Source organism: Thermoascus crustaceus (genome assembly GCF_041956765.1).
Source record: "Thermoascus crustaceus strain CBS 181.67 unplaced genomic scaffold VTN00scaffold_9, whole genome shotgun sequence".
NCBI lineage: Eukaryota > Fungi > Ascomycota > Eurotiomycetes > Eurotiales > Thermoascaceae > Thermoascus > Thermoascus crustaceus.
This window is the reverse complement of record NW_027192535.1, coordinates 584,995-608,766: the sequence shown is the minus strand read 5'-3', so window position 1 is coordinate 608,766 and position 23,772 is coordinate 584,995. Positions and strand designations below refer to the sequence as shown.

Sequence of the window (23,772 nt, the reverse complement as noted above, 5' to 3'; positions counted from 1 at the left end):
CCACAACACACCACTCAGCAGCCATGATGCAAGCCGACATGATGATCCTTTGGTAGATCGATCGGCTTTTGGCTCTAATGCATTGTTTCAGACTGCCTCGTCGATCATCTGCTGGTTTATGGCGGCAAAAAACGTGTGCCATCCCAATGTTTAATGTTTAATGCCTTATGTGGACAGCTCCTTTATGAGGTGCTCTCCTCCGATTTTGCTGCATCTGACGTTTGTTACCCTGTGCATTCACTTCCATTCAGCATTGTCCTTCATTGTCCTTCATTGTTCTTATTGTTTACGTGACGAATTTCCTTTGTATGAGTCTTTCTGTTCACGAACAATAGACTCGACTAATAGACGCCGTTGTTCCATTATTCCCCTGTCCGCTGCGCGAGACAGTCTCTGAATCTTTCATTCCTTGATATCTCTTTTCTTCTTCTTACGGATTAATTTTGAGTCCTATTTCGAAATTTCATCCAGCCATAACACTATACATTCGACTTGCATTCCGTTACTGCCTACACCGTTGCTATTCGAACTACATAAGGTACCATCATGGTGTTTGGGAGATCGGGGCGGTCGATATTTCCGCTGCTTCCACCATACGCAGTGCACGATCCTAATGGCCAAAGAGTCCTACAACCTCTCCATCCAGACGACATTACTCCCTACCTCGGCTTGCGAGCGCGCCTCTCTCAAGTATGGCTCAATCGATGGACCATCCTGCTGCTTCTTGTTCTTGCGCGGACCCTGATTGCCGTTTCGGGTCTTCGGGGTGACATGGATACGGCTAAGCGGGAAGCACTGTCGGCCTGCACAAGCGTGGAGTCGATGGGAAGCGCCATGGCTTCTATGCCGCATTACATGTCACAGGGTATGAACGAAGTGACGGCTGATGGAATTGAGAAAGCTGTCAACGGCCTCATGTCCATGCTCATACTTACCGTAACCGGCGTCGAAGAGCTCGTGGTCTTCTACATCAATTTCTTGACACAAACATATGTGTGCCTCATTACCATGGCTGCCAGGGGAAGTGCCGATGTTGCGTTAGGCTTGATAAACGATGTTAAAAACTTTCTGAACCAGACGCTTCCGAGTATCGGGGACGAGATCGGTGACGCTGCCAAAACTTTCCAAGACACCCTTAATGACTTTGTCAAGGGTATCAACACCATTACCAGTGCTTTCGGGGCCGAGAAGCAAATTCCTCAAATCAATATGTCGGCCCCTATTGACAAGCTTGACCATCTCCAGCTCCCGTCTTCGTTGAATAAGGACATCGACGCTATCAATGCCTCCATTCCAACGTTCGACGAAGTCAAGAACTTTACAAACAACGCAATTCGACTGCCGTTCGAGGAGCTCAAGAAGCTCATCAATTCATCCATGGTCGAGTACAAGTTCGATCGCTCTGTCTTTCCCGTTCCTGCAAAGGAACAACTCACGTTCTGCAACGACAACGATGGTATCAACAGCTTTTTCGACGGCATAGCCAACATGGCCCAAATAGCCCAAAAGATCTTCATTGCTGTCATTATCGTTGCTGCCGTCCTGGCGTGCATTCCCATGGCGTGGCGTGAAGTCAGACGCTGGAGACAGATGAAAGATCGTTCTCTTCTCGTTCGGAGGGATGCTCATGATCCTATGGATGTCGTCTACATCGTGTCCCGACCTTACACCTCGACCATGGGAATCAAGGCCGCCAGCCGCTTCAGCAACAGCCGGAGGCAAATTCTCGTCCGCTGGGTCTTTTCCTACGCGACGTCAACATCCGCATTGTTCGTTCTCAGTCTCGGTGTTGCCGGCCTGTTCTCCTGTTTCTGCCAGTTCATCCTCCTCCGGGCCGTCCAGCAGACCGTTCCTGAGCTGACAGACCAGGTCAGCCAGTTCGCGGAGAAGGTCGTGTTCTCACTGAACAACGCCTCCGAGCAGTGGGCCATCGGGACCAACCACGCAATCGACTCCACGAACGACGACATCAACCAGAAGGTCTTCGGCTGGGTCAACACAAGCACCACCGCTCTAAACGCCACCCTCAACACTTTCGTCGACAAAACCACCGACGTCCTCAACGGCACCTTCGGCAATACCCCCTTCTATGGAGCCATCATGGACGTCTTCGACTGCCTGATCGGGCTCAAGATCGAAGGAATCCAAAAGGGCCTGACCTGGGTCCACGACCACGCGCACGTCAATTTCCCCCACGTCCCAAACAACACCTTCGCCCTCGGCGCCGCGAACAGCATCTCCGGCGACGCCAACAACCCCAACGACAGCTTCCTCGCGAACCCAGGCGACCAGACCGCAGACAAGATCAGCGAGGTTGTCGTCCGCGTCGTGCACAAGCTCGAGGACGGCATCCGCACCGAAGCCATCATCTCCGCCGCCCTCGTCCTAATCTGGGTCTTCGTCGCCTTGTTCGGGATCCTCCGCGCCCTGACACTCTTCTGGAAACGAGAAAAGAACCGCGGCGACGGAGGCGCGATGCCGCCGGCAAACAACATCAACCCTAACCCTGACCCGAACGGGTTCACTGACGTCCCGCTCACCACCGTCCGTGCCCATTCACCTCCACCCGTGGTACTAGGATACACACCTAGAGCGACAGGCGCGATCCCAGACGAAGTCGAGTTCTACCACGACCAGAAACTGGGTTTCGCGGGACAGAGGGACTATGACTCCGCGCTGCAAATACCCGGCGGCGCCCCTGCTGCGCGGGGGAGTAGCTACGTCGAGTATGATTCGGAGAAGCGGTAAATAGAAAAAAATTTACCTACGCTGTTTTTATTTTGATTGGTTTTTCTGGGTTTCTGTTCGTTTCTTGCATGGATAGTCATACCCGTCCAGTTTCCCTGCATATACAATACAGTGCCACAGCGCAAGCATCAGAACCAGGATCAGGATCGGGATTGGTATGGCATGACATGGCATGGCAGGGATATACATGCACGCATGAATCGCATGAATATACTGTACAGTTGTCTTCTTTTCGTGCTTTTATCGTCTATTCTATCTATTCCCTCTGGTTTTAGATGTCATATCCCTTCTGCAATTCGTCTGCATAAAAATTTTTTTTCCATGGATGTGTGTATGTGTGTATGTAAAATACAGTAGAAGTACAAGTACAGCACTAAACCGATTTCTCAAGACAATTAACAAACACAAATATATTGATGGATGGAACGGAATGGGGAAAAGAAAACAAAGGTCATTTCCTCGCATCGAACGAACAACGCAGAAAAGAAAAGAACAAAAAAATATAATAATAGCATTACGTCCTTCTATCCTAAACATCTTAGGGCTATCTATAGCGAGAATAGGTATATGTATACCTCGGTCACGAAAGACGGTTAAATGTACCGTACTGTATGTACATACCTGTATACCGACGGACAACAGAAAAAGGCCAGTCAAGGTATTTCCCCGTCATCTACCATGATCCATGAAATGCCATCAAAAACTTAATGACTACTTACCTAAATAGGTAACGCGCCTAAATAGCCACAAAGAAACTCTTCTCCCCTTCCTTCGGGAGCACCCTCGCCCTCTCCACAATCGGATCCTTACAACTAACTCTAATCCTCTCGGGCGTCGCGGGACTCTGCAAGCTCAACACCTCCTCAACACCCCACTGCACCCTCGCAGCCTTCAACGCATCGCGTATGGCGAAGAAAACGGCACTGCCCATAAAAAGCGGCGGTTCCCCGACTCCCCTGGAGCGCTGGATCGTGCGAAGATTCTCCCACTCGACGTCCTTGAGCAGACTGACGTTGAAGATCTGCGGGATGTCTCTGAAGCCAGGGATCTTGTAGTTTCCAGGGCCCTTGGTGACGAGTTGGCCTGATGCACGGTGCCAGAGGGATTCTTCCGTCGTGAAGAGACCCTGGCCCTGAATGAAGGCGCCTTCGATCTGACCATAGTCGATGGAGGGGTTGATGCTGCGGCCGACGTCCATCTTGATATCTGCGCGGAGAGGGGTCCAATCTCCTGTCAATGTGTCGATCTGGACCTCTGCGGCGGTGACTCCCTGCGTGAAGTAGAAGAACATCTGGCCCTTGTTCTCGCCCCAGACGTAGCCGATGTCTGGAGTGCGGTAGTAGCCCTGGGCGGAGAGGTTGACGCGGTCGAAGTATGCGGCGTGGGCGAGTTCCTTCATGGTTGCGTTGGGCATCTTCTCGCGGTAAGGGCGCAGGCGCTCGTTGAGCTGCTCGCAGGCGTTGAAGATGGCATAGCCGTTGAGGTCGGAGCTCGCTGACGCTGCGGTGGAGGAGGTGTTTGCGACGGTATTGGTGGCTGTTTCGGAGATGAAGACATCAGATAGAGGGACTTGGAGAGCTTCAGCTGCTATCATGGTCATCTTGGTGTGAAGGCCCTGGCCCATCTCGGTTCCACCGTGGGCGACCAGGACACTGCCGTCTTGGTAGATATGAACCAGTGCGCCGGCTTGGTTCAGGAATAAGGCCGTGAAGGAGATACCAAACTTCGTGGGGATGATGGCCATGCCCCGTTTGGACCACTTGTGAGTCTTGTTGTATTCCGTCACGGCTTTTCGACGCTCCATGTATGACGACTCGTTCATGACTTGCTTGTACATCAAGGGCACATGCCAATCTTTCAGTTCCTGATTGAAGTGAGTCTTGTCTCCAGGCTTATACATATTGAGCAGGCGGAGCTCTTCAACGGGTATCCCCAGGTGGTCTGCGATCTCCGACATGAAAGACTCAGCGAAGAACATCCCCTGGGGCCCTCCAAAGCCACGGAATGCGGTATTCGAGACGGTGTTGGTCTTGCAGACACGTCCGCGAACATAGACATTTGGGATGTTATAGACCCCATCGACGTGCGATAGGGATCTTTCCACTACAGCACCAGACAGGTCTTGTGTATGTCCTCCATTCGCATAAATATCTGCATCAAGAGCAAGAAGTTTTCCTTCCTTGCTCACAGCGACTTTCCATCGGCACAAGAATGGGTGACGCTGTCCTGAAGTGGCAATATCTTCGTCACGGTTAAGCATGCATCGGACCGGTCGTCTCACTTTTGCCGCTGCAGTAGCACAGATGCCTGCAAGCTGTATCGATCGAGTTTCTTTTCCACCGAAGCCGCCTCCCATGCGCTTAACCCTGGCGACGACCTTGTTTGAAGCTACACCAGTGACCTGGGCGACGTATGTCTGACTGTGAAAGAGTAAGTCTTCGAAACAGAGAAGAACAGTACCTAGTAGATCACTTACGTCTCGGTAGGATTCTGAGTGCTGCTCCAGACCTCCATCTCACCGTCCTCAGGCTTCGGAATAGCCACACAAGCTTGCGTTTCCAGGTAAAAGTGTTCTTGACCGCCCATCCTTGACACACCGGTGAAGATATGATCTGCTTCTTTAAAGGCAGTCTCAGTATCACCCTTCTTTATGAAACGGTAGTGATCAAAATAAGATTCCGCCTCGATAGCTTCTTCAATCGTGAGGATCGCCGGTAACTCCTCATATTCGACTTTGACAGCCCTTGAAGCTGCCTCTGCGATTTTAGGAGTACTTGCTAGGATCATTCCAATCGGCTGTCCAGCAGTGAAGACATGGTCGACGGCAAAGAATTGCTCATCGCACTTCGGCGCTCCCCACCAATTGGCCTTAGGGTTTGGAAGAGCAGTATGATCCACAAACTCGTAGACGCCTGGCATGTCCAAAGCCGCTCTAGCATCTACACTGATGATCTTGGCGTGGGCCTTGGTAGAGAGGACCAGGCAACCATACAGCTCATTCTTCTGCGTGGGGATGTCATCGGTATACTGAGCCTCTCCGGTACACTGCTTCAGGGCAGAAACGTGAGCGGTTGGCTTGCCCAAGATCTTCTGTTGATACGCCACGGAAGCGTCATGATCTTTCTTTCCCGTCGAGATTGCCCTCTCGATCTCGTCAATAACATCCTGGTCAATATCCGTTTCCTTGACCTCAAGGTTCGAGAGCACATCATGGTAAAATCTGTAAAAGAAGCCCAAGGCAAGCGATTTTCGATATGTTGCCATGCCTCCTGGGACCGAAAAACTCAGGTTGAAGTCTTTCTCTAAAGCATCCATGACGCCTTCAAGGGTTGCCGGGTTGGTAAATTTCTTTCCGACCAGATATTCTTCCGCGTTCTTTGCGGATACGGTCATCGGAGCCATGCCACCATACACCAGATTGGCGCTTGTCACATCATTTGACTCTGATAGCGACACACGCAGGGCGGCGTTCACAATCGCAATATCGTCGTCCTTCCTCTTGGACTGTTTGTACGCTCTGAAGAATTCGCCCTTTTCCTTTCCAACGGGAATCCGTAGGTATGCTATAATAGCGTCTGGAGGGAGGGCCGTGCTTCGGTACCCCTTGAAGAACTGACCCATTGGAATTTCAGTCTCCTTCTCCAAATCTTTTTCCAATGACCTAGCAACGAGAATAGTGTTCGAAGCCACGAGCACCGGGTTCAGGTCTGAAATCGGAGACGCGGTAGCTATATTCCCGGCCGGCGAAGCGACGTTCCGAATCTGCCTTCCAGCAAAGTAGCGGATCTGCTTCTTAATAGCTTTGAAAGGCTGTCCCTTGAAAGGACCATAGCGTTCAATAGCCTGATCGCATATAGATTCCAGATCCGTCAGGGAGACATTAGCCCCCAACTCCAGATGATCATCCTTGAATTCATACCGACGCAGCTCCGGAATATCGCCAACATACACGGAAGCATCGTAGCGCATCGCCTTAAATTTGACCTCAATCTGCGTCTCTGTGCTACCTCCGATAATTTTTGCTGCTGGAAAGGTGCTCTTGATTTCTAGAAGCTGTTTCAGAGTCACCGGCCTGTACCACTTCTTCCTCTTGTTGCCAAACGCTAGCGGCTTGAAATCATGCTTTGTCAGAGCCGGAGGGAAGATCAGCTCTGTATCAGGGTTGTACGGGATGAAGTCCGGTCGTGCAAATTTTGGACCATTGCTGTCCGTGCCATCAGCGATGGATGAGTCCTTGCAGCATCCTCCAGCACCGTTTTGCTTCTCCATACAGCACCCTGTTCCCCCGCTTGCGCGTGCTTTCCCACATCCATTGGCAGACGATGAGAAGCTCTGAGCGGCGTCCAGGATAGGTCTGTAACCGGTACAACGGCAGAGGTTGCCATCGAAAGCTTCCTCCACCGCATGTTCAGAAGGTTCGGGGTTATTGCGGAGAAGGGCATAGAGACTCTGACCACGACGCAGTCAGACAACATCCAATGAGTGAGACAGACGGATCGTGGACCTTACCATGACAATTCCCGGCGTGCAAAAGCCACACTGGCTTCCGTTACCCACTGCAATCCTCTGCTGTATAGCATGGGGGTTCTTGACGTTCCCGATACCCTCGACGGTGATGACATGTTTGCCGTCCACGCTGACCAACGGCGCCAGACAGGCATTGACGGAAGCGTGGTAGAGCTTCTTCGTCGTGGGGTTCACGTGTGACACGACCTGTCTGTTGTCAGATGATCGACAGTCCTTGAGGTCAAGTAGATGATATGATGTAGTCCGGAGACATAGAACATACGACCGTGCAAGCACCGCAGCCGCCCTCTGCGCATCCAAGCTTCGTCCCCGTCAATCCAATGCCTCTCAGATATTCCAAGAGAGTGATTTCAGGGTCCACGGAATCCAGAGTGATCTTTGTTCCGTTGAGATAGAACCGAATGGTGTCATCGTAGTGAGCCGTCAGCTGTGCTAGGGCAAGGGCCTTGTCGGCCGTCCCCGCAGGCGGCGGTGGCTCCACGATGCCCGGGGTCATGGTCAGGAAGCTCCCCTCGAGGTTCTAAACAATGTATATGATCCTACCAAAAGACGGGAATGGATATGCAGATGTCAAGCAGGAAACTCTGGATACGGTAGAGGTGGGAGCGGTGACGGAACCGTATTTAGAAGGAATAGTAGGCCGTACGTCTCCCTCGGTAATCCAGAGCAAAACTCCGGAGAAAAGTGTCCAGGGAAGACGGGGCAGAAGGGCATCGTCGAATTAAATAGTTGGTAGAGGGATGACGCAGCATGGCTATCGAGACACGCAGCAGACAGCTTATCGCAGCTTCAGCGCGGGGATCGCCACCGCCCGACGGGAGTGGCCCGCTGAACTGGCTAGCGGTGCGGTTCCCGCCGGCCGCCCAACGGGCTCCGCAGCCGGCCTCCACCCGCGAGTCTCGACCGCGGACCCTGCGCCAACCACGTTCCGCCTCATGACCGCCGCTTCGTCGGCTTCCTACGCCGTGCTTCGCATCTTCTTCTTTGTCTTCTGCTATCGCTGAACTCAGGAATAGCTGCTGTGCGGTCTTCCCCTACGAAGTACTTGGCCAACTACATGTACCCCGCTATCTCGAGGAAACACGCGGGGGTTTGGTAGTTCGTTTGATGCCTTGGTCTGGCAGCAGATCCTGCTTAGCTAAATGGCTGACATTAACTTTCTAGGATAACAGTTTCTCTATCCATAATGACATTCTCAATCGATCGCAGCTAAAGACCGCGGTCGAGACCAATAAAAACGCCGACTCCTATGCATGCTCCGCGGACAAGATGGCAATGCACAAGCTAAGAAGCAGATCGAAATGGTAGATTAAAGAACGACAAAACAAGAAGTATACAGACCTGTTCGTTCCCCTTAATCCTCGACGGCCCGGGCGCCGACAAAGTTCTGTTCTTCCTCCTCCCATTTCTTCCGTTCGACGACACTCCTTGCTCTGTTACGGCAACAACGTTAGTTGTTTGTCAATATAAAAAGGTGATGGTATCAGACTAACCGGTATGCCCTCACGAAACGCCACACCTCCGTGTCAGCGAGATTCCACGCTTCTGCCACATTCTTGATTCCAACCCGGTTGTTGTCCTTCTTCGTCAAGACCTCTCTCGCCTTCTCGATGAGCATGTATTCCTTGTCGAGTTCCTCCTTGCTTGGCTTTGGTGGTTTCTTCGATTTCTTCGTCTTGTCCTCGTTTTCTTCCGGTACCGGGATGTCTCGGGGAATGGCAAAGCCAAACTGCCACTCCATCTCGTCGAGGAGGGTGGAGGGGAGAGGTTGACCCGCTTTTGCGGGGACGTTCTCAACGGTCATCCAGACCGAGCGTGGGATCGCCGCATCCCCTGCCACGGCCTCCTTGAGGCTAACGACTCTCGAGGGCCCGCCACGCTCTGGTCCAAGAAGCTCCTTTGTCACTTCCCTCAGCCAAGGATCACGCTCGGTCTCGCGACGGATGTGTCGAGTAGTGATCTGCTCGGAACCCGCCTGCAAGCTGATCAATGTAAAAGGATGGGGAACAGTGCCGATGGTAAAGAGTTCCGATACGTTCTTAAAGGCCGGAGGTTGAACGATTGGCATTGGCTTCGACGAAGTACAGGGCTGACATCTCAAGCGGTTAGGGGGGCAAGACGGTGGGATCGCCGATGAAGGGCACTGGGCAAGGGCATGGGCAAGAAGCAATGCTGGCTCAACTAAGGCGGTCGTATGTTCGGGAAGCGGCTTCAGGACGGCAATACCTGATGGGAAAGAGCTTTGGAACGTATTGTGTAGATGGGAGTTAATCAGCTCGGTAAGTGCTTGACGGCCCGACGGAGTGGACTCCACGTGCTTCTCTGCAAGGGCCGGATAGTGCGATGTGATAGTGGCGGAGTTGTAGAAAGCCAGGGCACTGGGCTGCTCGACTTTAAAGAAGTCGGACGGGATCACGTCTATGATCGACTTCGCTTGATCATTCGCGGCCTTTATGGCTTCTTTGATTGCATCATTGATACGCGACCTCTCACCGGCGAAGAGACCAGAATCAAAATTTTCGAACCGGGTGATATGGGTAGGGATGGGATCGCGACGGAGGTACGACAGCAGCTCATCATCGTACTTGGCCATTGGGAAACACCGCCAGTCTGCAAGAAGTCCGGTGCCCATGTGTCCCCAAGCCAGCCACTTGAAGAAGTCGGCCTCGAGCGCAGGATCGAGCTTCAGCTTTTGCACAGCCTCGTAAAGCTGGTTATTCATGGCCTCCGCGCGGCTCAGGACGACGGGTCGGAAGCCCTGAGCAAACCAGGCCTTGCGCCATGCAAGAAGCAGCTTGGCGTCCGCATTCTCCTCATCCTTATCATTCTGGCCATTCGAATCGTAATACGTGTAGACGGGCTGCCGTTGTCGAAGGGGCGGGAGGACGGAACGGTTCTCATCCAGCGTGATGGAGGACGAGAATGGATTGAGCCATGTCCAGTCGGTGAACCACTTGGATTCACCACTGGTACTGTTCTTTTGCTCCGGAGGCTTGTGGGCTGAAGGGCGGAATGGGACCCGGAAGTTGTTAAGGGAAGGGAGCTTTGGCCGCGGGATGTACTTGGCCGGACCGTAAATGATAGAAGAATCAGAAGTAGGAGAAGAAGAAAATATTATAAGTAGAAAAGCAACGAAAATTATAACGCCAAAGAGAGCTGTACTGCGGTGAGGGATCATCTTTGCGGGCGGGAAGATGTCCCGGTTCGAGAAATGAGCGGAAGGCCAGGGGCGGGCTGAGGAAGTAAAGGCAAGGGCTGTCTCCTGATCGTCTACCCGCCTCGACCGCTAGCCAAAGACTGGCGCGACATGTCAGTAAGAGATACACACAGAGCCAAGCAGGAGAGAAGCATTGACTTACAAAACGCACGTGGGAGAAGGCCGATGGGCATCGCTGTGGACTCGTGGTGGTAGAATCTCAGCTTGCTCATATCGCGGAAGAGCCACACGGGGCGGTGCGCAAGGCGCGGGCGGAGGAATGTCGGAAGAGCGGTTTCTCCGCCCGGGCCGAAAGCGGTATAGGCGCACGAGGGCGGTGAGCGATGCGGCGGAAGGGCCGAAGACCAAAAGTCGGCTGCTTTTTCTTTGCGGACGGTCCTCGGCCCCTCTTGACTCACACTTCTCTCCGCAACGATACGCTGCGTGACGGCAGGGAAGAGCCCTCCGCTTCTCATATCTGCAATCATGGGTGCCGAAGCAGTCCCGGTGCAGGAGCGCCTGGAGAGATGGGCTCAGAGACTGCAAAATCTCACTGTTTCGCCCCTCACCCGAGATTATCCCGAGACTCAGAAGGCGGACTCTGCAAAGAGAGCAATTGAGGCCTTCGAGTCGTTCAAGCTGCCTACGGATACTCAATTGGAATTGAAGAAGCTTTCAGAATCCTCTGGCTCTCCATTTTCTGTCTTCTTGACTGCTTTCGTCATCTTGGTCGCCCGTCTGACCGGAGATGAGGATATTGCAATCGGCACCAGCTCGGCAGAGGATGGCCGCCCCTTCGTCCTGAGGGTGCCAGTTGACGCCAGTCAGCCATTCCTTCAGCTGTACGCTAAGGTTGTCAAGGTATGTTGTTTGATCCCTATCTTCTTGGCCGTTCTGACATTGTCCAGGCCTTCGAAGAGGGGTCGGCGGATATTGTACCTTTGAGAAGCCTTCGTTCCTACATCCAGCAGAAGTCCAACTCAGAGGGCTCCCCGATCTTGTTCCGTTTCGCCGCCTATGATGCACCTGCGGCCTCCCAGGAATACCCTGCCAACACTTTCGAAACGACCGACCTGGTCATCAACATCGCTCCGGAGAGCCTGTCGAGCGGATCAGCTACGGAATTGGAGTTGGGAGCATACTACAACCAGCGCCTGTTCTCCAGTGCTAGAATAGCGACCATTCTGAGACAGCTTGCCCAGCTCGTACACAATGCCGCTTCCAACCCGAATGAGGCCATTGGACGGATCGACTTCATGACCGAGGAGCAGAGAGCGCTCCTGCCAGACCCCACGTCGGATCTGCACTGGTCCGCCTTCCGTGGAGCAATCCATGATATTTTTGCTCAAAATGCGGAGAAGCACCCGGACAAGCTCTGTGTGGTGGAAACTAAGTCCAGGAGCTCGCCTCAGCGCGAATTCACATACAGACAGATCAACGAGGCATCGAATATCCTCGGACACCATCTGGTTCAGTCTGGCATCCAGAGAGGAGAGGTGGTTATGGCTTATGCCCACCGTGGTGTTGATCTCGTCGTGGCTGTCATGGGTATTCTGAAGGCTGGCGCGACCTTCTCCGTTATCGACCCTGCTTATCCACCAGAGAGACAAAACATCTACCTCGACGTTGCTCGTCCTCGCGCCCTGGTCATCATTGAGAAGGCTACCGAGGAAGCCGGAGAATTGTCCCCGATTGTTCGCTCCTTCATCGATGAGAACCTGCAGCTCCGGACAGAGATCCCCGCTCTGGCACTCCGCGACGATGGAACCTTGGAAGGAGGAAAGATTAATGGCGAGGAAGTCTTCGCCAAGCAATATGCTGTGAAGTCTCAGCCCGTTGGTGTTGTCGTGGGTCCAGACTCTACTCCTACACTTTCGTTCACTTCCGGTTCGGAGGGAAGACCGAAGGGAGTACGGGGCCGCCACTTCTCCCTGGCTTACTATTTCCCTTGGATGTCAAAGACTTTCAAGCTCACTCCGGATGATAAATTCACAATGCTCAGTGGTATTGCACACGACCCCATCCAGAGAGACATCTTCACCCCACTGTTCTTGGGTGCTCAGCTGCTGGTGCCTTCCCGGGAGGATATTCAAAATGAGAAGCTTGCCGAGTGGATGCGGAATTACGGTGCCACTGTCACCCACCTTACGCCTGCGATGGGTCAGATCCTGGTTGGAGGCGCTACTGCGCAGTTCCCCTCTCTTCACCACGCTTTCTTCGTTGGTGATATTCTGATCAAGAGAGACTGCCGATCTCTTCAGGCGCTTGCTCCCAATGTGAACATTGTGAACATGTACGGCACGACTGAAACTCAGAGAGCCGTAAGCTACTATGAAATACCAAGCTTCTCCAGCCAGGAGCACTATCTAGAAAGCATGAAGGACGTTATCCCCGCTGGTCGAGGAATGGTTGACGTGCAGTTGCTGGTTGTGAACCGCTTTGATCCCACCCGTATCTGCGCCATAGGAGAAGTTGGTGAAATCTATGTCCGTGCTGCGGGTCTTGCTGAAGGCTACCTGGGTAACCCAGAGTTGAACGAGAAGAAGTTCCTCAAGAACTGGTTTGTTGACCCACAGACCTGGGTTGAAAAGGAGAAGTCTCAGGAAACTGCTGGAAAGGATGAGCCTTGGAGAGAGTTCTACTTCGGACCAAGAGATCGGTTGTACCGCAGTGGAGACCTTGGTAGATACACGCCTACGGGAGACGTTGAATGCTCTGGTCGGGCCGACGACCAGGTCAAGATTCGTGGCTTCCGCATCGAGCTTGGTGAGATCGATACGCATCTCTCTCGACACCCTCTGGTGCGGGAGAACGTCACTCTGGTGCGGAGAGACAAGTTCGAGGAGCCTACCTTGGTTAGCTACATCGTTCCGGATATGAGCAAGTGGGCGGCATGGCTGAAGGAAAAGGGTCTCGAAGATGATGAGGACGCGGAGGGAATGGTGGGCATGCTCAGACGGTTCCGACCTCTTCGGGATGACGCTCGCGAACATCTTCGAAGCAAGTTGCCTGCTTATGCTGTTCCTGCTGTCTTCATTCCTCTCAAGAGGATGCCTCTGAACCCGAATGGCAAGATCGACAAGCCTCATCTTCCTTTCCCAGACACGGCAGAGCTCAGCGCCGCGGCTCCTCGACGCAGGTCATCCGTGATGCATGCACTGTCCGAGACCGAACAAGCCCTTGCTCAGATCTGGGCCAAGCTTATCCCGAACGTCACTGCCAAGATGATTGGGCAGGAAGACTCGTTCTTCGATCTCGGTGGTCATAGTATCCTTGCGCAGCAAATGTTCTTCGATATCAGACGCAAGTGGAGAGGAATTGACATCAGCATGAATGCCATTTTCCGCAGCCCTACTCTCAAGGGCTTTGCTGCCGAGATTGACCGATTGCAGGCTCTTGAATCATTTACTGACAACCAAGGCAGTGAGGCACAAAACGGCAGTGCACCTGGCTCTAGTCAGCCAGACGATGAATATTCGAAGGACGCGAGGAAGCTGGTGGAAACCCTTCCCGAGTCTTTCCCCGCGCCTACTGAGTCCGTCCTCTCAGGAAGCCCAACAGTCTTCCTTACTGGAGCGACTGGTTTCCTTGGTGCCTACATCCTTCGGGACCTCCTTTCCCGCCAAAACCCTTCAGCTAAGGTTGTCGCACTCGTTCGGGCTAAGAGTGAAGAACAGGCCCTCGAGCGGATTCGATCCACCTGCAGGGCTTACGGTTTCTGGAACGAAACCTGGACCGGCAGGCTCCAGTGCGTTACCGGTAACCTTGGCGATCCCCGGCTGGGTCTCTCGGAGCAGCTGTGGGATGATCTGTCACAGCGTGTAGATGTTGTCATTCACAACGGAGCTCTGGTCCACTGGGTGTATCCGTATGCTAACCTCAAGCCGGCCAACGTCCTCGGCACTATCGACGCTCTGAAGCTCTGTGCTATCGGGAAGCCAAAGCAGTTTGCCTTTGTCAGCTCTACGAGCGTCCTGGACAACGACCACTATGTCCAGGAATCGGAGCGGATCGTTGCCGCTGGCGGTGCTGGCATCAGCGAAGCCGATGATCTCGAAGGCAGCAGCACTGGTCTGGGTACAGGCTACGGTCAGAGCAAGTGGGCTGGTGAATACCTTGTCAAGGAAGCTGGCCGGAGAGGATTGCGGGGTACCATTGTCCGACCTGGATATGTTACCGGTGATTCGACCTACGGAAGTATGTAACTTCGTCCTTTGTCTCTTCTATTTCTTTGCTAACAAATTACACAGCTACGAACACCGATGACTTCCTGATCAGAATGATCAAGGGATGTATCCAGCTGTCTGGACGTCCAAACATCAACAACACGGTCAACATGGTGCCAGTTGACCACGTCGCTCGTGTTGTCATCGCGTCTGCATTCCACCCTCCTACAACTCCTCTTGGAGTTGCCCAAGTCACTGGACACCCCAGACTCCGATTCAACGAGTTCCTGGGCACCCTGCAGACGTACGGATACGACGTCCCTCAGATGGACTACGTTCCATGGTCGCGGTCGCTTGAGCAGTATGTCAACGAGGGCAACCACAACGACAAGGACTCTCAGCACGCACTGTAAGTTATTTCCCATCGTGGTCTAGTCAGAAAGAAGGTGGACAGCAGGTATTAACTTTGTCGTCCCCAGCATGCCACTCTACCACTTCGTCACCGCCGACCTCCCCTCCAACACTAAGGCGCCTGAACTCGACGACACCAACGCTGCTGCAGCTCTGCGCGCAGACGCTGCCTGGTCCGGCATTGACGCCTCTGCCGGTCGCGGAGTGACGGAGGACTTGATGGGCCTGTACCTGTCGTACCTCGTGGCCATCGGATTCCTGCCCGCCCCGCCTGCTGCTGAGACCGCTACCAGACAACTGCCGGCCTCGAAGCTGAGCGAGGAGCAGAAGAAGGAACTGCTGAGCGTTGGTGGCCGTGGAGGAGCTGCCTAAAAATAGATATATATACATATATGAGATATGGATATAGAGCTGATGCATCTGGGGGTGTATCTGCTTTTTTCGGTTATGATGATTGAATGTTCTTCATTTCATTTTTACGACACAGGTCGGAAAAAGGAAAAGAGAGAAAAGAGCATAGAATTGAATGATGCACATTTGTCATAAGGCGTGTATATGCTAAAAATATATATATACATTGAACTTGGCTATTGCAATTTGTTTGCCTTCCAATTCTCCAATCTGTTCCTCATGACCATAGTATGATAGGTGCTTGAATAGATCGATACTAGAGATGACAATAATCTAAATAGAATCACAATAATCTAAATAGAATCACAATAATCTAAATAGAATCACAATAATCTAAATAGAATCACAATAATCTAAATAGAATCACAATAATCTAAATAGAATCACAATAATCTAAATAGAATCACAATAATCTAAATAGAATCACAATAATCTAAATAGAATCCATTCTATACGTACCTAAAACTTACACATATCTATCAATCAACAACTCACACGAAACCCCGCTGATAATGCCACCGATACATAATCACAAACCCATCGATCTTCCTCCGCTCCCGTTCCCGCTCCTGCTCCCTCTCCCTCTCCCGATCTCGATCTCGATCTCGACCCTCATCATCATAGACATGCACATCTCCATCTCGACGACCACTAGCAGGAGTAGAAATCATCCCATCAAGGACTGCATAAGAAGGAACAGGAGCAAGAGCACGAGCAGGAAAAGGAGGAAAAGCTGCCACAGCTGCTCCCGCCGCAACGGCCGTCGTGGCAGCCGCGGCTTCGAATCTAGCTGCAGCGACTGCAGTAGCAATGGCAGTAGTAGCGGTAGCGGACGGGGACGGGGTGGTTCTCGCAGTTGAGGTCGGGGTTGAGAAGTCTGATTCCGATTCCGACTCTGACTCCTCAGAGTCAGCGTCATAGTAATCGTCCTTGTCTTCGTTAGTCTCAGACGGTGAGTTCGCTGCTGCGAGATAGGCTGCGGAGCGAGAAGTAGGAGTCTGCTGCTGCTGATGTCCGAGATTACGATGATTTCCACGGGGCACTATGTATAGGTATCCTTGCCGTTAACACATTTGAGATTAAGGTCAGTGTGCAAGGGTAAAAAAGGAAGAGTATAAGTGGGTATATATAGATGTGTGTGTGTTAATGTTGATTAATTAGGGAGTGGGGAACTCACTTTTGTACAGTGCAGTACAGTAGTAATAAAGTTAATGGTGCGTTACAATCAACCGACTTAGTTTCGATTCTTTTCGTATCAATATCAACCAGGAGATGATGATATCAAGTCACCCCCCGTTCGCAGAGTCTCTTATCTAAGTATACGTGCAGCATCTAAGTACCCTTATGTTAGGAGGCACCTAATATATAATAAACCCTGTTCTTCAAAGTTAAATGGCAGCTGAAGTCCGTACCTAACGGAGCACTTTTCCCAGGCCATGTACCTAATGTATCCAGTATCCCGTCCATATGTATGGATGATGTCATGGTTCCTGGAGATTGAGTTTCCCCCTTTTTTCCGCCCGTCGATCCGGCAGTTGGAGTCTACCTAACTTGGTGAATAGGTATTAGATTACTTGTTAAGTGATTAATGCATTTATGGCGCTGTTTATGTATCCTCTGGCGCCTTTCCTGGTCAAGGATGTCACGTTCATTGTTTATCTGTCCATTCGTTTATGTTGGAGTATAAGGTGGGAACCCTGAAAGAACAAATAGGTAGTGTTGCCTTTTTAGCTCAACAGTTTATCCCGGCGTGTTCGAGATAGCAGCTTATGTATAAATGACAGTTGCTTGTACCCTATATAAGCCAACTAGACAATATCCATACATCATGTCTGCATGTATTCATATGTCCATCTGGTGGTCAATAACCCCTTCGCACGTATGTACAGTACCTACCTAGGCAATATTGCATGCATATGTATATAAACACCACGAACGGGAATCATTCAAGAGTTCAAATCAAGAAACCTCTCCAAGCCGCATTCCTATCGCAGATTGAAACCAACTAAATCCAGCTCCCATATTCCAAAGGACTTTGGAGCACTGCAGTGGATATATTTCTAAGCCTCCTTCTCCTCCAAACACCTCACAACCTCATCCACAGCCCATCCTAGCACCTCCGTCATGGGTAACTTCCCATTCCCTGGCGCAACAGTGACACCTGCGTCGGTCCTCACACTCGTGCCCTCCCCGACCCTCTTGATCAGCTCCTCCGCACTGAGGCCCTTCTCCTCCTGCTCCCTCTGCAGCTGCTTCCCATCGTCCTCTGGGAGCAGCAACCACGCGTGGTCCTGCACGTACCGCGGCCAGACGATATCGTCCACGTAACCGGGCGGATCGACCCAGAAGTTCTGGGGCGGGCCGTCATCTTCTTTTTCCAGGTCGACTTCTTCTTGCTGTTGTTGTTTTTCTCTCTCATCTTTACTGGTCGTGTCATCCTTTGACACGTTCCGCTTACTCGGCGGCGTCGGGTCGGGCCCGATTGTGACGTACCCACTGCGCGCCTCACGGCGTTCCTTGACGATCGGATAGGGAGCGGGGAGGAAGAGATGGAGATGCATGTTATCGTGGATAGGGCGGAGGATGTGGTTGGGATTTTCGGATTCGGGGGGCGCGTAGAGAAGGAATCCTTCTAGGAAGGCGACCGTCAATTTCCCGTTTTGGCCGTCATCGTCTGTCGTCGTCGATGCTATCCTTTTCTTCCCCTTAAGTCTGTCTGCGACCTGCTCCCGGAACCGCTGGAGAGTGGCCTCGTCGACGCCCGAGTCGCGCGCTTCGTTCTGGTCCTCCTTGCTCTTGAGCCGGGGCGGGAGGGCGCCGTGTTTTCGGACGTATGCGAGCGTGGAGGAGAGGAAGTTGACGTCGATTGCGTTCACGGTGTCCCAGTCTTGGACGGTCTTGCCGGAGGGGGTGGTGGTGTACGGGATTCTATATGCAGCAAATAAGTCAGCATATTAATTTACACCAATGGGTAAGGCAGGAAGTAATAGCTTGCGCAAAGATGTAAAAAAGGGACAGCACGCACCTATCATCCGGATAATAAAAGTCATCCTCATGGATGATGAACGTCTTCATGCCATGAACGGCAAAGACGGTCCTGAGCAGTCTCGCGAGGGTCGTTTTCCCGCTCGACGAGGGGCCCGAGATGCCAATGATAATGGTCTCGGGCTCGCCCTTCCTCTGCGTCTCCTGCTTCTCCGCGGCCATTGAAGTCGACCGCTCTATCTTCCGGAGTCTATATTATATGTACAAATTCGGTCGAGGGATCAATGACTGAATGAACGGATGGGGTCGTGTGACCGGCGTGGACGGTGTCGGAGTTGACGACGGCGGGGTAGCTATGGAGCTAGGTGATAAGAGAATTGTATCGTCTTCCTTGACACGGAAGTAGAAAGCCAGGATTAAGAAAAAATAATGGACAGAATTGATCTCATGATTCTTGTGAAACGTGTAGAATCTATCCTGACAGGGGAGCCATTATGCTCGAGGGCGTTCAAAACAGTGAGTTCATTCAGGCGGGGCGGCGGAGAACGATATCATCATCGCCCCGCCGAGACATCACCTTATCAGACAAGGACTATACGCTCCCAAACAACACACTAGCACGGTTTCTTTTCCGATATTCTACTGTTTGCAAGATTTATAATATAGATGACTGAGGATGGATACTTTTGTACATTCATCAGACCGTACTGTATTATTTAATGTACAGAGATAACAGGAGGGCCAACATCCGAATCGTCGTGATTGTTCCAACAAGAACAATATCCCTTTCGTGTAAACCATGAACAGCGATCATTCCATCCTTCAATGTAAATCCCCAACTCCGATTATTTCCATAATCACCTCGTAACACGGCTGAGATGGCCAAAACTATCGTAGAAAGAAACGAAGAACCCTACCTCATACCATCATAAATCAGAAACGTATTCTACAGAAATGTACAAAACATTAAAACAAAGGGGGAAGGGGATCAGCGCATATCAGAATCATGCCGCTCCATCTGGACAAGCGCGGTCGCTGCAGAATTCAAGTCTCCAAACAGAGACTGCTGCTGCTGTTGCTGCGCCGTGCAAACGGACGGGGTCCCATCACCAAACAGGCTCGGAACCGGAACACTGCGAGAAGCCTCTTCGACGCCGTCCATTTCGTTCACAGCACCGTCCAGTCCAGCAAGGATTACAGACAACGGGGTCCTCTGTCTCGACCGCCGTTCAAAGGTCATCACGATCCCATTAGGGGTCACCATTGTCGAGTCGACACTAGACGATGATTTCCGCCGCCTCTTTGTCGGCGTAAGCCCTTCAAAGTGGTCCTCCAGGCTCACGTCCGACTCGACCCAGGGGATGTCAGGAGATAGTAATAATGGCGCCGCAGCACTTCCGCGCCGCTTGCGCTTGGATGGCGTTGTCATTGTGATCGAATCCGGCTGGTGAGTCATGACGACGCTGGGGGAGACTGGTGGATCGACATGGTTATCCGGGATGGGAAGTTTGTGACGATCGAAGAAGCCTGGCGGGTCCTTCAGGTACGCGGGTCTGACGGGCACTGCGTCTTCGTCGTCTGGCATGGGAATGAAGCGCTCGTTCTGGATGATGGAGCTCATGGTGCTGTCGTCAAGGAGGTCCTTCTCCGCGTTCTTCAGCTCCGTGTTCGACATCTCCTTACGCCGCTTGAGCATCTTGTCCTCGAGGGTGTCCTTGAGAACGAGCGTCTCGACGAACACCGGCCTCGTCTGCCCGATCCGGTGGGCTCGCTTGATGGCCTGGCTCTCGACGTTAGGGCGCCAGATCGGATTGATGATGAACACACGCGATGCGCTGGCGACGTGCAGTCCGTGCGAAGCCTGACGCAAATCCATGACAAGGACGCGGACTTCCTCTGATTCATCGAACAGGGACAGGTAGGCCGCTCTCTGGCTGGTCTTGAGAGTGTTCGCGTAGATGCGGAACTCTATGCCGAGCATATCCAGCCCTTCAGCGATCCAAAAGGCTGTGTTATTGTTCTCATAGAAGATAATTATCTTTTCCGTCTTGTGCAGTTCCAGCACCTTCTCCAGCAAATATGTCAATTTGGCCGATGCCGTTGCGACCAATTTCGTCTGGGCGAGCGGCGAGTCTGGCGGCAGACTCTTGGTGAGACCCTTCGAAAATGTCTTCTTCAGAGACTTCTGCTCGGGCTTCGGCTTGTGGACGAGTCTATCTGCAGCATTCTTTTTCATACCAGCTGCAGCAGGCTCAGACGCATTCGAGCTATTATTGTTATTCCCTGCCCGTGCAGAGATCTCACGGCGGGCTCTGATTCCAGCACCCGCGAGACCCTCTGCAGGGTCATAAGAAGTAAGACGAGAAGTAACAAACTTCTGAGCCATTCGAGCCTGAGATATGCCCAAGAGCGAAGGCTCATGTTCCGGCTGCGAGGAATCCAACGCCCACATCCCCCGAGCATGAGAAGGGAAATCCTGGACAAAGACGCCCAATTCATCAAACTGGATAAAGGCGTTCCAGCTCGTACAGTCAAGCGCCTTTCGGGCAATCCGAATTCCCTCACATAACGTGTCGAGATCTTCCTTGGACATCCTCTCGTTGTTCTTCTCCAGGTACTTCAAGGCGAGGTCGAGGGAAACCTCAATATCCTTTCTCTCGAAACCGGTCCACCAGAAGCCCGCCTGTCGGAGATTGTTGATGAGCAAACTAAGGTGTTTCCTGTTCCGCGGATGGAACATGTAATCCTGGTCCCTTCGTTCGGAGGTGATAGCGTTAAGAGTCAAGTGAAATAGGAAAAGGTTTATCGACAGCTTGTCGTAGAAGGTTGGTTCGATGTAGACTACCCTGTTAGACAACCTGGGAAGCGGAATCTCGTTATTAATGACATCCAAAGGATGCCTAACAACCAGGCTCTGGAGAGTCGCCCGAAGCGAAGGTGCCTTTCTCCGCTTTCCATCCTCGCCAACAGGCTTGATATACTTGGTCCAATTCGCAGAATCCTCAGCCCGCGAGTTCGACCAGGGCTTCAGATTCAGGAACTCAACGACGATGAGCCGCAACTTATCAAGATCCTTGAGCTCCTCGTCCGCTGCATTTCCGGTCTTCTTCCGAGACTGCAGCACCGCCAAAGTTGCGTCGTCTGCGAGTTCGGTGTCGCTGGTTTGGGTCTCCCGAGACGCCAGGTTCACTTCAACTCCATACAGTCCGGTCGACGGCGTTCCGGAGACGACCCATCGGCGTTCCACATGGAGCTGGTCCAAGATGTGGACCATGTTAGTCTTATGGCCATGTCCAGCAACATTATGACCTTCGTCAACGATGATGCGCAGCCAGTGTAGTTTCTTCAACGGGGAATCATATTCCAGTTTTGGAGGGGCGCGTCGATTGTGAACGACCTCCCCAGCTTCCTTCTCAAAACGGGTTCTTGAGTAAAGAACAATGTCGTACTGCAACAGTTCATCAGCAGAAGGCGTCACGTCCGAGCTGGTTTGCAGAATAAGGATTTTTAGCCCTTCAGTGTGGCTAGCAATTTCATGCTTCCAATGGTCGACCAGGTTAGCAGGTACGATAACCAGGGTCCCAGAACACAAACGAAGGTGCGTCGGAGGCGGCCTTGTAAAAGTCGCACTTCCTCGACTCCCGTACCTCGCAGGTAGTGGAGGTATGGTATACGCTCCGCGATTCTTCTCGCAGGCTGCCACGCACCTCTCGTAGAATATACCGGAGTCGCGCAAAAGATCGAAATGGCTCTTCCAGGGTAGGGAGAAACGGCCTGCAGCGGCAGCAGCCATTTCAACGAGCGAACCAGTCCTTTCGCGGACTGGGTTCGTGGTCTGCTGGTATCGAGTCGGAATCTTTGGGAAATGACCTCGTGTAGCCAAAATCACAGCCAGGCAGATCAGTGTCTTGCCGCAACCCATGGTTTCTGCCAGGATTCCTGCACCATATATGTCAGACAGTTATAGACCCGCCAGGGTTTTCGATAGAACATACCTCCACAAGCCTCCGAATAGAGCCTCTTCTCACGAACAAGGCTTCCTTCCAGTCTGTCGTAGTAGTACTCCTGACCAGTCGGGCCACGGTAGGCCTGTAACCTCGGATCCAGCATCTGTGCTGGCTGCACCTCCCGCTGGATCATCGCAGCCGCTGAACGACGCTGATACGGATACAGGGGTGTCTTCAATCCGACAACACCCACGTACTCCTCCGATTCAGCAGCACCATTCTCACCAGTTTCAGCAAAGAGTATATCCTCCATTGCCCTCCTACCATACAGATCCCTCATGTCCTCCACCTTCGGACTCGGGCCCTCCAATGTATTGAAGATATACCACAACGATTCATCCTCAGCACCATCCGAGCTCGAACCTTGGGCCGTTGTCTCGTCTGTGAAGACGAACTTCCCCTCCCAAGCCTCCGGGGAGCTATCCACCTTCGACATGACCACCCTGAGCGCGCGTCTCAGTGCCGTGCTCGAGCGTGGCAGGAACCGACGACCCGTATCATCCGGCAAAACATAGACGCGCACGTAGCACCACTCCGGATGGTCATCGTACACATGGGTAGAGGTCCGGATCCAGTTATGGCCCTCCAAGCTGGCGAGCTCCGCCTCAGGGAATCCAGGTCCAGCGTTCTCCTCCGCACCATTGCACCTCCTCAGAACGCCAACGGGAATGTAGTTCTCCAGGTTCTCTAGAAACTTCACCTTCTCCGTTTTGCTGTTGTACTCTTTTGCTGCGAACTGTGCTTCCGACTGGGATTGCAACTGTGACCTGGACAGAGACGATGTAGGAGTTGAGGCATTCGTAGAATTACCGGAAGATTCGTGAGCGAAGCTGTGATCGCGCGACGAGGATGCCGTCGAAGTCGCACCCGTGGCTGGAGCCGTAGCCGTTATTGGGAGAACACTATCCGAGTGAGTCGACTCCTAAGCAAGTATAAAAGTATATAACATCAGTATAATACACTCCCTGTTTATATCTCAAATTAGGGCTAGCCTAGACAGGTAGGGACAAACCTGAGGAAGAACTTGAAGCTTGGTACTACTAGTACCACCCAGAGCTGGCGAGGCCATGACCGTGGAGCCGTTGTCTCCGGCAGCCATGATATCGGGCGCCTATATTCTCCCCCTGTATTACTCCACAGGCATGAGAGTCAAAAGCTCTCGGACGCAGAGCGCCAGGGCGCGCTGGTCCCTGCACGGAGGGGAAGTTGAGATTCCCCGCGCGGATTTGAAGCGAAGGTAAATAAGAAAACGGAAAGGTTTAGCACTGTCACGTCATCAAGGGGCCACTAAGGTTTCTATACGGCAAGCCCTTTCGGACTA

At 52.4% G+C, this 23,772-nt stretch overlaps 7 protein-coding genes across 7 annotated transcripts; 3 read left to right on the top strand and 4 right to left on the bottom strand.

The window, feature by feature from the left end:
• Positions 1 to 546: 546 nt before the first annotated feature.
• Positions 547 to 2,748, top strand: VTN00DRAFT_10226 (uncharacterized protein; the record flags this gene model as incomplete). The annotated part of the gene is made up of 1 exon (XM_069426859.1): positions 547 to 2,748. The coding sequence occupies one exon, from the start codon at positions 547 to 549 to the stop codon at positions 2,746 to 2,748; it is 2,202 nt and encodes a 733-aa protein (XP_069283988.1).
• A 736-nt stretch (positions 2,749 to 3,484) lies between these two features.
• VTN00DRAFT_10225 (uncharacterized protein) lies at positions 3,485 to 7,771 on the bottom strand (the record flags this gene model as incomplete). Its single annotated transcript, XM_069426858.1, has 4 exons — positions 3,485 to 5,168; positions 5,225 to 7,197; positions 7,258 to 7,461; positions 7,538 to 7,771. 4 exons carry the CDS (start codon positions 7,769 to 7,771, stop codon positions 3,485 to 3,487), a joined length of 4,095 nt encoding a protein of 1,364 aa, XP_069283987.1.
• Positions 7,772 to 8,015: 244 nt separating this feature from the next.
• VTN00DRAFT_10224 (uncharacterized protein) lies at positions 8,016 to 8,583 on the top strand (the record flags this gene model as incomplete). The annotated part of the gene is made up of 2 exons (XM_069426857.1): positions 8,016 to 8,261; positions 8,440 to 8,583. The coding sequence occupies 2 exons, from the start codon at positions 8,016 to 8,018 to the stop codon at positions 8,581 to 8,583; spliced, it is 390 nt and encodes a 129-aa protein (XP_069283986.1).
• Positions 8,584 to 8,629: 46 nt separating this feature from the next.
• VTN00DRAFT_10223 (uncharacterized protein) lies at positions 8,630 to 10,453 on the bottom strand (the record flags this gene model as incomplete). The annotated part of the gene is made up of 2 exons (XM_069426856.1): positions 8,630 to 8,708; positions 8,769 to 10,453. The coding sequence occupies 2 exons, from the start codon at positions 10,451 to 10,453 to the stop codon at positions 8,630 to 8,632; spliced, it is 1,764 nt and encodes a 587-aa protein (XP_069283985.1).
• Positions 10,454 to 10,957: 504 nt separating this feature from the next.
• On the top strand, positions 10,958 to 15,420 carry VTN00DRAFT_10222 (uncharacterized protein; the record flags this gene model as incomplete). Its single annotated transcript, XM_069426855.1, has 4 exons — positions 10,958 to 11,332; positions 11,380 to 14,668; positions 14,722 to 15,046; positions 15,117 to 15,420. The coding sequence occupies 4 exons, from the start codon at positions 10,958 to 10,960 to the stop codon at positions 15,418 to 15,420; spliced, it is 4,293 nt and encodes a 1,430-aa protein (XP_069283984.1).
• Positions 15,421 to 17,519: 2,099 nt separating this feature from the next.
• On the bottom strand, positions 17,520 to 18,666 carry VTN00DRAFT_10221 (uncharacterized protein; the record flags this gene model as incomplete). The annotated part of the gene is made up of 2 exons (XM_069426854.1): positions 17,520 to 18,387; positions 18,485 to 18,666. 2 exons carry the CDS (start codon positions 18,664 to 18,666, stop codon positions 17,520 to 17,522), a joined length of 1,050 nt encoding a protein of 349 aa, XP_069283983.1.
• Positions 18,667 to 19,448: 782 nt separating this feature from the next.
• VTN00DRAFT_10220 (uncharacterized protein) lies at positions 19,449 to 23,550 on the bottom strand (the record flags this gene model as incomplete). Its single annotated transcript, XM_069426853.1, has 4 exons — positions 19,449 to 19,479; positions 19,542 to 22,383; positions 22,440 to 23,373; positions 23,464 to 23,550. 4 exons carry the CDS (start codon positions 23,548 to 23,550, stop codon positions 19,449 to 19,451), a joined length of 3,894 nt encoding a protein of 1,297 aa, XP_069283982.1.
• Positions 23,551 to 23,772: the final 222 nt, after the last annotated feature.